This window comes from Caloenas nicobarica, chromosome Z (assembly GCF_036013445.1).
Source record: "Caloenas nicobarica isolate bCalNic1 chromosome Z, bCalNic1.hap1, whole genome shotgun sequence".
NCBI lineage: Eukaryota > Metazoa > Chordata > Aves > Columbiformes > Columbidae > Caloenas > Caloenas nicobarica.
This window is the reverse complement of record NC_088284.1, coordinates 104,434,987-104,448,966: the sequence shown is the minus strand read 5'-3', so window position 1 is coordinate 104,448,966 and position 13,980 is coordinate 104,434,987. Positions and strand designations below refer to the sequence as shown.

Below are 13,980 nucleotides of genomic sequence, written 5' to 3'. Positions count from 1 at the left end.
GGCTGGTGGGACCCCCATCCTGGCTGGGCAGGGGGGCTCTTGGCTGTGCCCTGCTGGGGTCCAGCCCACAGGGGCCCCTGTGCACCCCACAGCTGAACCCGTTTTCTCTTCTCTGTATAGATCCCATACTCTTCTTCATCACCTGGTACATACGTGGTGAGTCCTCCCACTCCATCTGTTTGTCCTGTCATTGGGGTGCAGAAATCAGAGGATTGTAAGGATAGTTTGGGTTGGTAGGGACCTTCCAAGCTCATCCAGTGCCCCCCCTGCCATGAGCAGGGACATCTGCACGAGCTCAGGTCGCTCAGAGCCCCATCCAGCCTGGCCTGGGATGTCTCCAAGGATGGTTCATCCACCACCTCTCTGGCCAACCTGGGCCCAGGTCTCACCACCCTCGGTGTAAAAAATCTCTTCCTCATGTCAAGCCTGAATCTCCCCTCTTTTAGTTGCTTAGAATAGATTAGATTGAGTTGTTTAGCTTAGATGTTACCGCATGGGGAGCTCATGCAATTTGGGGAGGAATCAGTGCTGTGGCGGGGGCCAGGCTGGGTTTGGGGGTGCAACGTCTGGCCGAGGGAGGTGTTTGCAAACGTGGGGAGGTGGGCGATGCTGGTGTTGGCATGGCTGACCCTCTCTCCATCGTCTCTCCGCAGGGCCCCCCTGGTGGCGGCGGTCCTCCGGGGACGCCCATCATGCCCAGTCCCGCAGGTACGAGGCTCTCCAGCCCCCCCTCACTGGGGTCACCCCCCCATGGGCTCCTGCCCCTTCCTCTGCCCAGACACGCCCATCCTGGGGCTGTGCCACCACGTACCAGCAACCCCTTCCCAACTGGCAATAACCAATTTATGTAGCTTTCGCTTTTCTGGGGAGCATCAGCGTGGGCTGCTTGGCTTCAGGGTGGGATTTGGGGATGTTTCTATATACCCCTGTATCCCCCTATGGATTTGGATGGGGGGGGCTCGGAGTACTGCACGGCAGGGAATTACCTCGCCACACTTCCCAGCCAAGAGTTGAATTATTTTTCACAGTTGAGTTTCTGTGATTAAAAACTTTGTGGATCTTCATTAAATACAAATTAGCCAGAAAATGGTGGTACTTAGAGAGAATTTTAGGTGATAAAATACAAAAGAATGAGTTCAAGTGGCATGAGTTTGTTTTAATTAAGAAATGAATTAATCACCCGACTTACTGGGCTTCACTGTTCCACAGATTCAACAAATTCAAGTGACAACATCTACACAATGATTAATCCAGTACCGCCCGCAGGCAGTCGATCGAATGTAAGTCTGCTTTCTAATAATTTACATATCAGATACCATAACAAATCATAATTAACTTCATCAGTTGAGAGTAAAGCAGTTTAATTGATTTCAGCCATTTGTTACAAAACAGAAATAAAACAAACCATCAAAAAGCGATTAACTCTTCGGCGACTTTGTTAATTTTTTATGCTTATTAAGAGAGTGGCGGTCCTGCTGCTCCGGCCGAGGTGGTGGCAGCTGCGTGTCCCGCGAGATGCTGTGTTTTGTGGGGTGTGGGCAGACTTTAAACCTCTTTAAATATTAGTTGGAGGGAGCCCTCTGTGCTGCCATGGGTCTGGGTGTGCCCGCACCCATCCGGCCAAATTTTGTAGGTGAAATCACAGGACCGTGAGCCCCCAGACGTGCCTCATGTCCCTCCTCTCACCCCGCTTCGGAGGGATGGCTGGGGAGGGGACGGTCCCCAGGAACCGCCGGGGCCGTGGCAGATGTGCAGGGTGGTTTTTTGGCTGATTTTGGGTTTTATCACCTTTTTCTTCCACAGTTCCCAATGGGCCCTGGCTCCGACGGCCCCATGGGCGGCATGGGCGGCATGGAGCCCCATCACATGAATGGATCGTTAGGTAAGCACCTGTGCACTAGGTGCCCCACACCGTGCCCTTGCTGTATGGGGATGCTGGCAGAGCATCCCAGTGCCTGCCTCCAGTTTGGACCAGTGCTCGAAGCAGAGCCTTTGGCTGGAGGTGGGGTCTGGGAGGGAGCAGGGCAGGGGGGAGCGGAGGCTATCGCTTCATGCTCAATAAGGCTGCTCTCCTTTTGTGTCCCCCGGCGCAGGGTCAGGAGACATAGATGGACTTCCAAAAGTAAGTGGCACTGGGATGACAGTGTGACCCTGATGGATGGGGACACACTGGGGGGAGGTGACTGGTGCAGGTGGAGCTGTGTCCTGCCCCCATGGCGTTTTGGGAGGTGAGGAGACCTGCTCACTGCCTCCCCCTGACATCTCCTGCAGAATTCTCCAAACAACATAAGTGGCATTAGCAATCCCCCGGGCACTCCAAGAGACGACGGGGAGCTGGGAGGCAACTTTCTCCATTCCTTCCAAAACGACAATGTGAGTTAGTGCCTCCCTGGGGATGGGAGGGATGGTCCCCAGCGCATCCCGGCACGGGAGTGGGTGGATTTGGTGATGGGTGCCTTCTGGAAATGGCTCGTGCTGTGTGTGAGCTGCTCCGGGACAAAAGTGGGGAGGAAGAAATACACTGTGGGGTGCAAGCTTGGGTCCTTGGTGGGATGGGGGACCCAAGGGAGGGCAGAGGGTCCCACGGGATGGAGGGGAGAGGATCCCACAGGATGGAGGGGAGAGGATCCCACAGGATGGAGGGGAGAGGATCCCGCGGGAGCGGTGGAGAGGAGCTGGCACAGATGCAGCCAGCTGTGCTGGCTGTGCCAATCCAAGGCATTCTGCATGGCTGCAGACATCCCTCCTCGTCTTCCTCTATTAGCAGCACATACGCACACGCATGTTAATTATTTGTTTTAAATTGTATCTCACCCCATACTGTTCTGCTAATTTTCTCCCTGGAAAGGCAAGTTACGGAGCAGATTACGCCCTGATAAATTCCAGTCTCCAGCATATCCTCTCCTCCTGATTTATTCGATCCAATTAGGTCGCTGCGTAGTTGTCATCAGCCTCCTCTTACATCCCCCTTCCGCCTGGGGGTTTCTCACCCTGGCTCTGTCTCTCTTTCCAGTATTCCCCCAGCATGACGATGAGTGTGTGATTTCCCTCCCCCTCCTCCTCTCCAGGATCAAGAGAGTCAGCTGCCGTTCGGAGGATCTCAACGAATTATGCAAGAAGAAGAAGAAGAAGAAGCTAGGTGTATGGGCAGGGAGACGCGTGGCGGGGGCCAAAACCCCAGGTTTAGTTTCATGCAATAAAAAGGCCGAACTTTTTATTCCATAAAACATGAAGGACAAAACTTAAAATATTTCAAGACATGACAAGACCCTTCTTTGTGCAGAAGGGTTTATATATGTACATGACACTTCTTTTTGGAAACAAACAGAAGCCTCTAGCACCCAACTCCGATCTCTTTGCTTTGTTCTTTTAAATAAAGACAGAAACCGAACCTGTTGTATGTTTGTGCCGTGCGACACCAGGAAGCTAGTCTAGATGTGAAATCTCATGTTGTCTCTGTTGTAGTCATTTTTTTAAATAAACTGGACAGTTTACAATGGTGGTTTTCGTTCAGAAGGCCTGTTTGCTTTATTTTTGGTTTGGGTTTTTTTTTTTCCTTCTATTTTTGTTTGTTGTTTTTTGTTTGTTTGTTTTTCTTTGGTTCGTTTGCAGCACAACGCTTCCTCCTCCAGTTAACAAGATCTGCTTTGGGGAAGAGACTCCACCACCTCGTTATAAACTTGTTAACGCGGGTGGCCCCTTCTAGGATCACATCCTCGAATGAATCGTGATCTTGCTCTCTGTGACTGTGGCATGCACTGTGTTAGTCTTTCCCCCCTCTCTGAGTACAAAAAGAAATCTCTGTCCCTCCCTTCCCCAGAGTCCTTCAGCTGGTTCACTGCAAAAATTGATTTTTAAAAAATTTTTTTTTTCCTTTTTAAATCCACCGAAAGAAAGGGTTAATCTGACCTGGGACTTTGAAACTGTGATCTCCAGCTAACTTTGGGAGTTTTGGGGGGGATTTCCTTTGAGGGTATTTGGGGGGGGCTTTCTTTTCTTTAGAGATGTGCTCTTGTCAGGGTTTCATTTATCTATGATTTGGAACTGGATGGAGATATTTTTTAAGGAATTCTTGTTGTTTAAAAATGTAACCTTGCTATTCTGTAGGCTCGCTCTGTAATGAGAAAATAAAAATTAATGGCAAGCATTGGAGGCCCTTCCTTCTGGCGGGAGAGGAAGGGACGAGCCAAGGCGGCGGGTTGGGATCTCTGTACATGACACTACCCTGTAGTTTGGTCTTTGTTTTTCTCCAGCTCCCATTTCTGCTCCATGTATATCATATTCTGTAAAATATTCTCTCCCTTGGATTTGACCTTTGTGCGGATTATTGAAAGCATTGTATCTTGTTTCAGTGTTTTTTCTTACCTTGTAGTCTGGTTCGAAAATTACCGAGAGGGGAAAAAAAAAAAAAAGTAATTATTATACATTGTAGTTTGTGTACGATATTTGTTGATAATGTTTTATTAAAGGGATGTCTTTTTTCCGCACCCCTTCATTGAAATGTTTTTGGGGAATATTTGGCTTGTTTTCATTATTCTAACTGCAAGACACGAGATGACAAAATGTTGTTTTAGTGTGTAATATGTTTTTTTTTTTTTTTAATGTTCGCTTTCTTTTTCCCAGGCATTTTAATTGTGCATTACCTGTAGAAAGTCACTGGGGGGAAGGGTGGGTGGGATGGGGGAGGTCCAGGGGTGTCAGTCTCATAGTTACAGTCACGTTAATATTTTCCAAGTAATGCTGAGAAATAACTGAATGCAGATTTGTTGCATTGCAAATATACCCGGGGGCTCCCCAAAGGGACAAGTTTTTTTTCTTTTTGTGCTTTACATCTTGTTCAGGTTCGGGGATTTTTTTTCTTCTCTTTTTTTTTTGTTTGTTTTGTTTTTTTCCTGACGTGAGGAAATGAAAGGACCGGTTTTAATGTGGTTTTAAATGAATAGCTAAATTATTGTCTTCATTGGTATGGGATGGTTTTTGGAATGAAGCGGTTCTCCCCACCCCCCCACCCCCATGCTGTAATAAATATCAACATAAACATTTGATTTTGGTGCTCTGCAGTTTGTTCCTGGTGTTTGTTGCCAGACCCAGGCTGGGGGGGGCGGGGGGGGGTGGATTTTTTTTTTTTAACCCTTATTTCTGGAGGACCAAACCCCAGCTTTGGATGCAAAAACGGGGGATGCGGAGCTGAGAGGTGGCCGGCGTTGTGCGGTCTGGCTGAGCTTGGGGAGGTGGACAGGGATTCGGCTGCGATGCAGGACCCAGGAGGCTGTGAGAGGTTTGGTTTAACGATGCTTGCTTATTTTTTTAGGGTTTTTTTTAAGGATTTTGAAATTTCAGCTTTTAGCTTAGGAAAATGGTCATTGTTGCCTGTACCACACTGAGGATGTGCTCGCTGGACACTTGCCCTCCTGCCTGGCTGCAGGCGGAGGGGTGGCTTTTTAGGGTTAAAAAGGGGAGATTTTTGCACCTTGTCCCCCAGGATTTCCCCGATAGAAGCCAGAGGAGTCAGGGTGCTGACATGGTGATGATGCTGACATGGTGCCTGCATCCCAGGCACCAGGCTGAAGATGGGGGATGTCCCAGGAGAGGAGCCACATCTTGCTACGTCCTGCTGCTGGAGTCCTGCACTGCTGGGAGGTAAGTGAGGGAGGAGATGCGAGTGTCACCTTAAAAAAAATTTTATATATATATATATATACACACACATATATAGGCTTGAAATGGGGTCTGCTGACCCCCTCATCAAGCAAGGGCGGCTGCGGTGCAGTGGGGATGCAGAAACCCTGGGAAGACTGACCTGGTGCCCCACGGGCAGCACAAGAGGCTGCTGCAGCATTTGGGGAGAGACTGAGGTTTTTTAAGTCTTCAGATGAGTGGTTGTGAGTACTGGGTGCCTGAAACGCTCCCAGGAACTGCTGTTCGAGGCTTGTTCTCTGACTAGTTTGGGCAGGATGGGGCTGGCTGCCCTTGTGCAGCGTCTCTCCCTCCTTGTGGGAAGGTTCAAGTGTGGGCTGTGGGCTCGGGGGGGCTGCAGGTTTGGGGATCCTGTGGGCTCAGGGGGCTATGAGCCATCCTGGAGCTCCGCTGGTCCTGGGGGACGCCCCTGCAGCTTTGTCACTGCTCGATCCCAGGAGCCCTGCGGTGGTGGGTGCTCGTGGGCGCGGGGGCGAGGCGTTGGGTGTCTGCTGGGTTTGGGAACCACCCTGAAAAATCATCCTGGTGCAGAGCTCATTAGCATGTAATTAATGGTGAGTCCGAGGAGTGGTGTGTGTTCACACCCTTTGCTACCTGTGCAGGTTTGCCTCTGGGTTAACGCCAGAGATGTCCTTGTGTGGGGTCCGCAGCCATCCCCCCAGGCAGTTTTTGGTCCAGGCAACCACATCCCTCTGTGCTTTGCAGAAAGTAGCATGTGGGCATTGTCCATCATTTGGAAATTTGTCCCCCAAGGGTAATCAGTTGGCCCTGATGAGGACCTCTTGCCCAGCCAGGCACTGCTCGCCTGTCCGGAGCGATGGGCAGCATCGCTGTCTGTTGTGTTCTCATTGCAGGGCATAGAGAAGCCCTTCCCGTGGGTTCTTACTGGGTTACAGGCTCGTTTTGTTAAACACCGCCATGAGAAACTGCCAGGTTCCCTCCCCTGAATGTCTCCTCAGCCCAGCCTTAGGGATAATTGTCTCCCACATTAGTTTTCATCAAATTAAATGTGGGAGGAGGATCTGAACAAGCAGGGGCTCCAGCCTGAGCACGGTGTGTACTTGCTGGCACGACAAGTGCAGCCCGTGGAGTCGGATTTTGCACCAGGAGCGTTTCGGGGGGGTAGTGTAGAGTGGTGGAGCCGGGACAGCACCGTGTATCATCCCCAGGGCAGGCTGAGGGCCAAATTCTGCACCTCCGGGCAGCCGGGCACCACCAAGCCTTCTTCTCGGAGTCCAGCTGCCCTGTTCTCGCATGCTCTGCTTCCCCCGGCTGCCGTTCATTAAAAGTTAATGCCCGGTTCTCAGCCCGTGCTGAGGTAATGCCATTCATCTGCTGACAAGCCTTTATAATTTATTGATGCCAACCCAGATGTGCCTCTGTGACCCGTTGTCCTGCTCACGGTCCCACCTCCCTCAGCCGGGCTAATTCCAGCAGGTCACGCTGGAGGAACGAGTGGGTGAACCATGTGTACCGAGCTTGGGAAGAGCAGCGGGACACCACACGTGTGCACGGCTGGCTGTGGCAGGGGGGCTGCTCTGCAGGGGCTGCCGGGTTCACCGACCACGATGGACCAACCTGAGCATCCATCCCAAGCTGGGAGCCCTCCTTTCCCCCTCCTTGAGTTCTCCTGGACCCCAGAGGAGCTCACCCAGCACAAGGATCAGCTGTTCCTTCCAGCAACATGTGAGTCCTGCTGTGCCCTCACCACAGGCACGATCAGCCTGAGCAAACCAGGGATGTCGTCTTGCATGCTTGTGTATGGTCCCCTCATCTCAAGTGGCTTCCTGATGCCTTTTGTAACCTGCTGAGGCCTCATTCCCCTGCTGACTGTCCTTTATTTATTGCTTCTGTCATGCTTAAAAATATCTCAAGGGTGGGTGTCAAGAGGATGTGACCAGACACTGTTCACTGGTGCCCAACGACAGGATGAGGGGCAACAGGCACAGACTGAAGCACAGGAGGTTCCATCTGAATATGAGGAGAAACTTCTTTACTTTGAGGTGCTACAGCCCTGGAACAGGCTGCCCAGAGAGGCTGTGGAGTCTCCTTCTCTGGAGACATTCAAAACCCACCTGGACGTGATCCTGTGTGATCTGCTCTGGTGACCCTGCTTTAGCAGGTGGGTTGGACTGGATGATCTCCAGAGGTCTCTTCCAACCCCAGCCGTTCTGCGATTTTGTGATTTTTCAAAATTGCCTTTGTCCTGCCTTAATCCATCCCTCCCTGTGCTTGTGCTTTGTCTCTGCTCAGTCTTGGAGACAGCAGGACTCCAGCTTCGCGTAACTTCTCCTCCGCTACTGCCTGTCCTAAGAGAGATGTCTTTGTTGAGAGGTAAAAGCATCTAAAGGGACTTCGGCTCTTTCCCATGTAGAGCATCTTCACAGATTCCCACACCTGCTAGGAGCACGCGAGGTGTTTCACATCTCCTCACCCCCATCTCCACCACAGCCACTCTTCTACCAGCTTCCTTAGTGAAACCTCTGCTCAGAAATGTTAACGTGGGAGTTGGCTGCCCTACAGGGCTCCCTCCTGAAGACGAGTAACCACCCAGTGCTGGGAGGGTGAGTGGACATCAACAGTCCAAGGGGATGTCAACAGTCCGAGGGCTGTTGCCTCAAGCTGTTCAGCAGGGTCCGTGTGACACAGGGGAGAGTCAACAGCCTGAGAAAGAAACAACTCCTGAAAGAGTCACCACAGAGCAGGAGTGTATTCAAATATATTCCTAAATAACTGGGTGCAAATTACAGATCTGAGCAGATTTAAATCAATGAGCTGAATTAAGCATCCCTTGAGCAGGCAGAATTAACGTGATTTAGATCAATGCAACACTTACTAGATTATTTATTTTTCAAGCATTTTCTCCTAACTACTAAGGGATTTGTTAATTTAACAGCCAGTGCTTCCCAATTTACTAGGTGCAACTGTCGATCTCAAATTTGACTAGTGAAAATCTGTTTTCCGAAACCTGCCGAGTAGGGCTGGCTGATGGGTCGAGACTGGAACATGCAACTGGGGGTGTTCATCCAGATGGCCAGAGAAGATCACAAAGCACAGACCAGTCTCTGACACAAGACACTGACGTGAGATGGATTTCTTGGAAATACGCTCTTACACACCTTAAAATAGCACAGGCTCCTCTATTCCTTCCCCTCTGCTGCAGGGTGTCAGTGCAGAACTGCAAAACATTCTACATTTGGCTGGAGCTAATTTAGCCTTCATTTTACAAAAACCACGCTAATCCCTCCATTTTATAAAGAATACGCTGCCTGCTCAGTTAACTCTGCAGCAGGAAGAAATTCTCCCTTTGTATTTTTAGCAGCAAATAGCAGCTACCAGGCACCAAAGTTTCACGCTACATTCTACGCCGCTTTCCCAAAATGGGTAAGTCTCTTCATCCAGGATTGGGGGATAAAAGAACTGTGGTTCTATAGATCCAAACAAAGCAATCTCACCGATTAAGTGCTTTGGGAACTAAGCGCAGGGCAGCATGACACATCCCGAAGCAGCCAGGAGTAAAACAAAGTAAAAGCTAGGCAGAATGAAAAAGGCTCATGTCTCAGGCTCCCCCCTTGAAGCTTTGTACGGCTTTTCCACGTACACGGCCTTCAGAGGTGCTCAAAGACACCTCGGAAAATAGGTTTGAGTCGAGCTCTGCGCAAAAGCCCACTGGGAGCAGAACCTGTGCAGAGGAATAATGACTGGCTTATGTTCTTTCTAGGCAACGGTGGAGGAGTGCAGGACGATGCATTTGATGACTCTCTCTGAAATGAACTCAGAAGTGAGCCCCAAAAATGAAAGAGTTTCTTCATGCACAATTTAGTTGGAAAATTTTTTTTTACTCTCAGTAACAATATAATTTATTTTTTAAAGTAAATTAATCCACCCTTCTTTAATTATGTGATGGTTCTGGCACAGAGAAGCAGCAGGTACAGTTGGTGAAGTATTTTCATTTGAGCTGAATTTCACACAGTTCCATGCAGATACAGTGCCAGAAACTTCTTGAATGTGTCTGGCTGAAAGCCATATATTCCAGCGGGCTTCTGCAGAGAAAAAAAGACATGGATGCTCAGTTTGCAGTGAAGTGATTAATGTAGACAAACAACAGCTTTAAATACGCTTGAATAAGACTCCAGACATGGCAGCTTCCAAATTGTGCTCTCCCTACCCAGACAAGTTTGTGCGTGGGTACTTCCACTGGTGTAAATCTCAGACGGCAAAAAACCCCTTTGCCCATCAGACCCCCTCCCAGCATAACCACGGCTGACAGTGCTGTGCGCGGTATTTACTGACCGCTGCACGTAAGCGCTGCCTTCATCAGAGCATCAGTTGATTTTAAACAAGTGTATGTTGAGCTGGTAGATTACAGACGGGGATATCTTTACATAGAAGCTCATGTTAAGCTCGGCACGTGGTGTGCACACTATGCAGTACATCAGCGCTACAAATAGTCCCCGTCAGTAACACCTGAAGTAAGAACGAGGCCGGTGCCTGTGTCAGATTTGTTCAGCTGGTTTAAAACCCACGCTGCAGCTCTACGACAGCTCCCAAACCTCCAGCAGAGGTGAAAGGGTTGGATTTCCAGGATGGTTTCCCAAGTTTCGCTCCGGCTTGCTTACCGTAACGACTCTCTTCTTGACTTCAGGAACACACTGGGCTTTTTCATACAGGTTCTGATCAGAGTCAACCCAGACTAGATTTTTTATGCCATCGCTAGAGACAAGGTCTGTTGTATTTAACTGCAACACCATGAACTGGAAGAGCTGACCATCTGTGCCAATGCTTTGTACCACTATTGGCTGCTCCAAAACCTTGGGATCATTCTAGGAAAGAAGGTGGGAGGGAGGAGAACGTTTAAAAAGGCAGTTACTACATAAATGGTACAAGTACTTGCTGATTCTGCATCTTCTCCTTGGTTTAAAGCCAGGATTTTAATAAATGTATTGTTACCTTGCCCAGAAAATTACTCTAGTCAAACAAGTTCTGAATGTAGATTTTGTATTTTAATTAAAATTCCTCCTTCAGCCAGCAATGAAATATCAATTTACATACTGAGCTGTGGGGTGGGTTAGACTTTTACAGTTGAACCTGCTCCCTGGTTCCTACCCATTACCACTCCAATGCATGTTACATCATGAACTCGCTCACTGCTGAGAGATCTTTTTCTGGAAGAGCCATACCTGAAGGTCAGTTAGACCTCTGGAATGGGAAACTCAGGGTTGAAAACTACTGCAATATGCCACAGCAAGGGAATTTCAGGGTTCTTTCCACTAGCTGCAGCTTTAGAGAGAGAACAAAGGCCCAGCAAGTCAGCAGCAGCCTCCCATACGTACCCCGTACAGCACCTTGGCCTTTGCCAGCGCGTTGCCGAAGGCAAACATCAGCATTTTAGCACGAAGTTGTTCTGGTCTGAACCTGTCGGTACGAACATTGGCCGATTCCAGGAAGAACAGAGTGTGAGGATGAGGGTACGGATAACCATCTCGAAAACCTAAATGGCAGATAATCGTGCCAGGAATCGCTTGGTGAGAGACTACACAGGCAATGTTTTCTCCCATATTTTCAGGATCTGTTAATCTGCCAGGATTTAAGTTCTTCTCCACAGCCCTGCGTAGATCACAGTGTACTCACCACAGGTCTGGAGCGCTTGCACTGCACACTCTGTGCCTGGCTCCCTTGTCCCCTCACTCCCATCCACCCCCTCCCCACACCTGTCTCACAGAAGGGCAAGGACTCCAGCTTAACCCAAACACTTAGTCTGACAGAAAATTATTATCAACAGCTGGATGTACCTGTATCGTTGAGCTCTTTGTACACATTCACTTCCTGGAGATCAATTGTAGGAGAAATGGGATGGAAGGTCTCCAGAACGTGTGCTTCAGTGGCCAGTATCTCCTCCTTGGAGGCTACTGGTGGTATTGGGGCCATAGAGTTCAGGAGTATTCCATTCAGGCCTCGGACCTGAAGGAGGATGGATTCTGGGGAGGGAAATTAGGCTGCATTCAAACATCGCTGAAGTAAGACTAGGGAAAGACATATGTTTCCTTTTGGGCAGCAGCATTCTAGCAAATTGTTGTTCTGCAACGTTCGCTCTCTACCCCTCACCTGCAAACTCATCTTAAATAGTGGCTCAGCTGAAGGTTCTTCTTCTAAAATACCAGTGTTAATTGCTGGTGTTAGTTTCTTAACTAAATGTACTTAGAAAAACAAGAGTAGAGATTTGGGACGCAAAAAAACCCCAATCAGTTCTAAGACACTCTTACACGCTCTTGTCATCTTGTTGATATTGTCTAATACCCAATAATCTTCTCAGGGCAAGCACCCTGCCATCATGCAAGGCTGCCCATGCTTACAGCACTATTTAAAACCGAAAGAATTACTTGGTTCCAGAAAATGTTTCATTTTCTCCAAGTCCTCAGCCTTAAAGCCAGTGGCTTTGTTACCTCTCTTATGTTAATGAAAAGAGCTAAACGCTTCCACTACAGCAGCAACTAACCTCTTTCCCACGTAGCTGCTATCTTGTAGTTTCTAGACAACATTCTTTTCATCAGAGAAGGATACTTCATGGACATTAACCGACATATATGTATCAAGTCTTCAAATAGTACTGGGCTTTAGAAGGAGGAAAAAAAAGTTACATAAAAAATGTTATCATAATGGAATGCAGATGGTTCTGGGTCACGAATACTGTTATGTTACTACACGTAACACATATAATAGCACAACATTTCCAAACAGTTAACACAGATGTTGGATTAATATTCCACACGCCAGTCCTGTTCCAAGTTGGCAGAGGTAATGCTTACCATTAGTTGCTTAAAAAACTGACATTCTGCATCAGCTAGAAGTAGATCTCAGGTTGAAACACAAACCTTGGCCAGAAGAAGCTTTAATGTAGATGATGTGTTTACATTGGTGCTACTGTCAATATTTAGAATTGTGTTCTGTTTGTTTTGGTTGCTGTTGTTTGTTTTATGTTACAAGTTGACAACCTGACACAAAGGGTCTAACAGTTTTGCACAGTAAGTCAATCTCTCAACAATAGACGTATGTATGTATTTTCTTTGCAATGTTAAAAACTCTGGATCTTAAGTTACCTCCTTGATGACCAGGTTATGCAAAAACTGTAACAACGCAGCAGATCTTCCCTATGAACAAAGACTCACCAATAATGTTCTCTCCTGGGAGCAGGTTCTCTCGTGTCCCAGAGCCGCGCGTGTGAGATCGCCTGCTTCACCCTCTCCTCGTGCTCCTCCAGCCGGTGAGCCGGGTTGTCAATGATGCGGAGCACCGACGGGGGTAAACCTTCCACCAGCTTCGTCTTGGTGAGCCACTGCGCTTGCCGAACTCCTTGAAAGAGGAAACAAGAACATACGTATTATTGAGGTTGTCGGGCAGGCTGACAGCACAGTCAGTTGGTTCACGAGGCGGGTGGGCTCCGTGTTTTTATGTGCTGTGTGACAAGCCTTGGCTGACGGTGAAGGGTGAGTGCTTGGAGATGCTGGGCAGCCCAGGGCAGCGCTGGGGGCACCACGGCGTGACCGAGGAGGGGCAGGGGCTGCACACCCGTACCTTGTGGCTGGGGTTGGAAGGGACCTCTGCAGATCGTCCAGTCCAACCCACCCGCCAACGCAGGTTCCCCAGAGCAGATCGCACAGGAAGGCGTCCAGGCGGGCTGGAATGTCTCCAGAGAAGGAGACTCCACAACCCCCCTGGGCAGCCTGTCCCGGGCTCTGGCACCCTCACGGTACAGAGGTTTCTCCTCAGGCTGAGGCGGAACCCCCGCGCTCGGGCGGTACCTTCCAGCATGCGGACGCGCTGGTGGCAGATGAAGCAGCCGCGCTCCTTGCGCTGCGGCATCTCCTCGTACCGCGGGCCCGGCGAGTGCCAGGGGTCCCGCCAGCCGCGCTCCCAGGGCGGGAAACGCGGGTGGGCCAGACCGGGCACGAAGTGCTGCCGCCCCGCGTAGGTGATGGTGTCCAGCTCCACCTGCTCCCGCACCGGCCGCCGCTCCACCGCCCGGGCCAGCACCTCCGGCGGCGGCCCGCGGGTGGTCCAGGGCGTGCGCGGCAGCGGCCCGCGGGGGCGAGGCGGCCCCGGGCGAGTAAGGATGCCGCGGGTGAGGCCGCGGCCCCGCGCCGCCGCGGCCGCCCGCCCCAGCGCCATCGGCCCCGCCGCCGCCATCGGCCCCGCCGCCTCCGGCCCTCAGCGCCCGCCCCCCGCCATCTTGGCGCGCGCGGCACGGCGGGAGCGCGGCGGGCGGGCTCACGCCCCCCATTGCCC

The 13,980-nt window shown here is 50.2% G+C and overlaps 2 protein-coding genes across 5 annotated transcripts in view; one reads left to right on the top strand and one right to left on the bottom strand.

Annotated features, from left to right (window-relative positions):
* SSBP3 (single stranded DNA binding protein 3) overlaps nucleotides 1-4,620 on the top strand; it is a 52,665-nt gene extending 48,045 nt beyond the window's left edge. For 2 of the 4 annotated variants that reach the window (XM_065655796.1, XM_065655795.1), the window contains 7 exons: nucleotides 121-156; nucleotides 654-708; nucleotides 1,210-1,280; nucleotides 1,804-1,882; nucleotides 2,094-2,122; nucleotides 2,272-2,373; nucleotides 3,014-3,162. In XM_065655796.1, coding sequence (XP_065511868.1) covers nucleotides 121-156; nucleotides 654-708; nucleotides 1,210-1,280; nucleotides 1,804-1,882; nucleotides 2,094-2,122; nucleotides 2,272-2,373; nucleotides 3,014-3,043 — 402 coding nt within the window. In that variant the 3' untranslated portion in view covers nucleotides 3,044-3,162. Of the gene's footprint in view, nucleotides 1-120; nucleotides 157-653; nucleotides 709-1,209; nucleotides 1,281-1,803; nucleotides 1,883-2,093; nucleotides 2,123-2,271; nucleotides 2,374-3,013 lie in introns of all 4 variants that reach the window. The other 2 variants (XM_065655794.1, XM_065655793.1) reach the window with 2 other exon arrangements.
* A 4,895-nt stretch (nucleotides 4,621-9,515) lies between these two features.
* On the bottom strand, nucleotides 9,516-13,939 carry MRPL37 (mitochondrial ribosomal protein L37). The gene is made up of 7 exons (XM_065656178.1): nucleotides 13,497-13,939; nucleotides 12,864-13,047; nucleotides 12,194-12,309; nucleotides 11,490-11,675; nucleotides 11,031-11,188; nucleotides 10,317-10,520; nucleotides 9,516-9,740 (listed from the first exon to the last, which is right to left on the bottom strand). Exons 1-7 carry the CDS (start codon nucleotides 13,879-13,881, stop codon nucleotides 9,663-9,665), a joined length of 1,311 nt encoding a protein of 436 aa, XP_065512250.1. The 5' UTR covers nucleotides 13,882-13,939; the 3' UTR covers nucleotides 9,516-9,662.
* Nucleotides 13,940-13,980: the final 41 nt, after the last annotated feature.

Excerpts from the sequence above, each read along its gene's own strand:
- MRPL37 (XM_065656178.1), bottom strand. The coding sequence starts at position 13,881 with ATGGCGGCGGCGGGGCCGATGGCGCTGGGGCGGGCGGCCGCGGCGGCG. Across the intron at positions 11,189-11,489 it reads CAAAGAGCTCAACGATACAG|GTTTTCGAGATGGTTATCCG; the intron begins GTACATCCAGCT and ends TCTGCCATTTAG. Across the intron at positions 10,521-11,030 it reads AGGCCAAGGTGCTGTACGGG|AATGATCCCAAGGTTTTGGA; the intron begins GTACGTATGGGA and ends CTTCTTTCCTAG.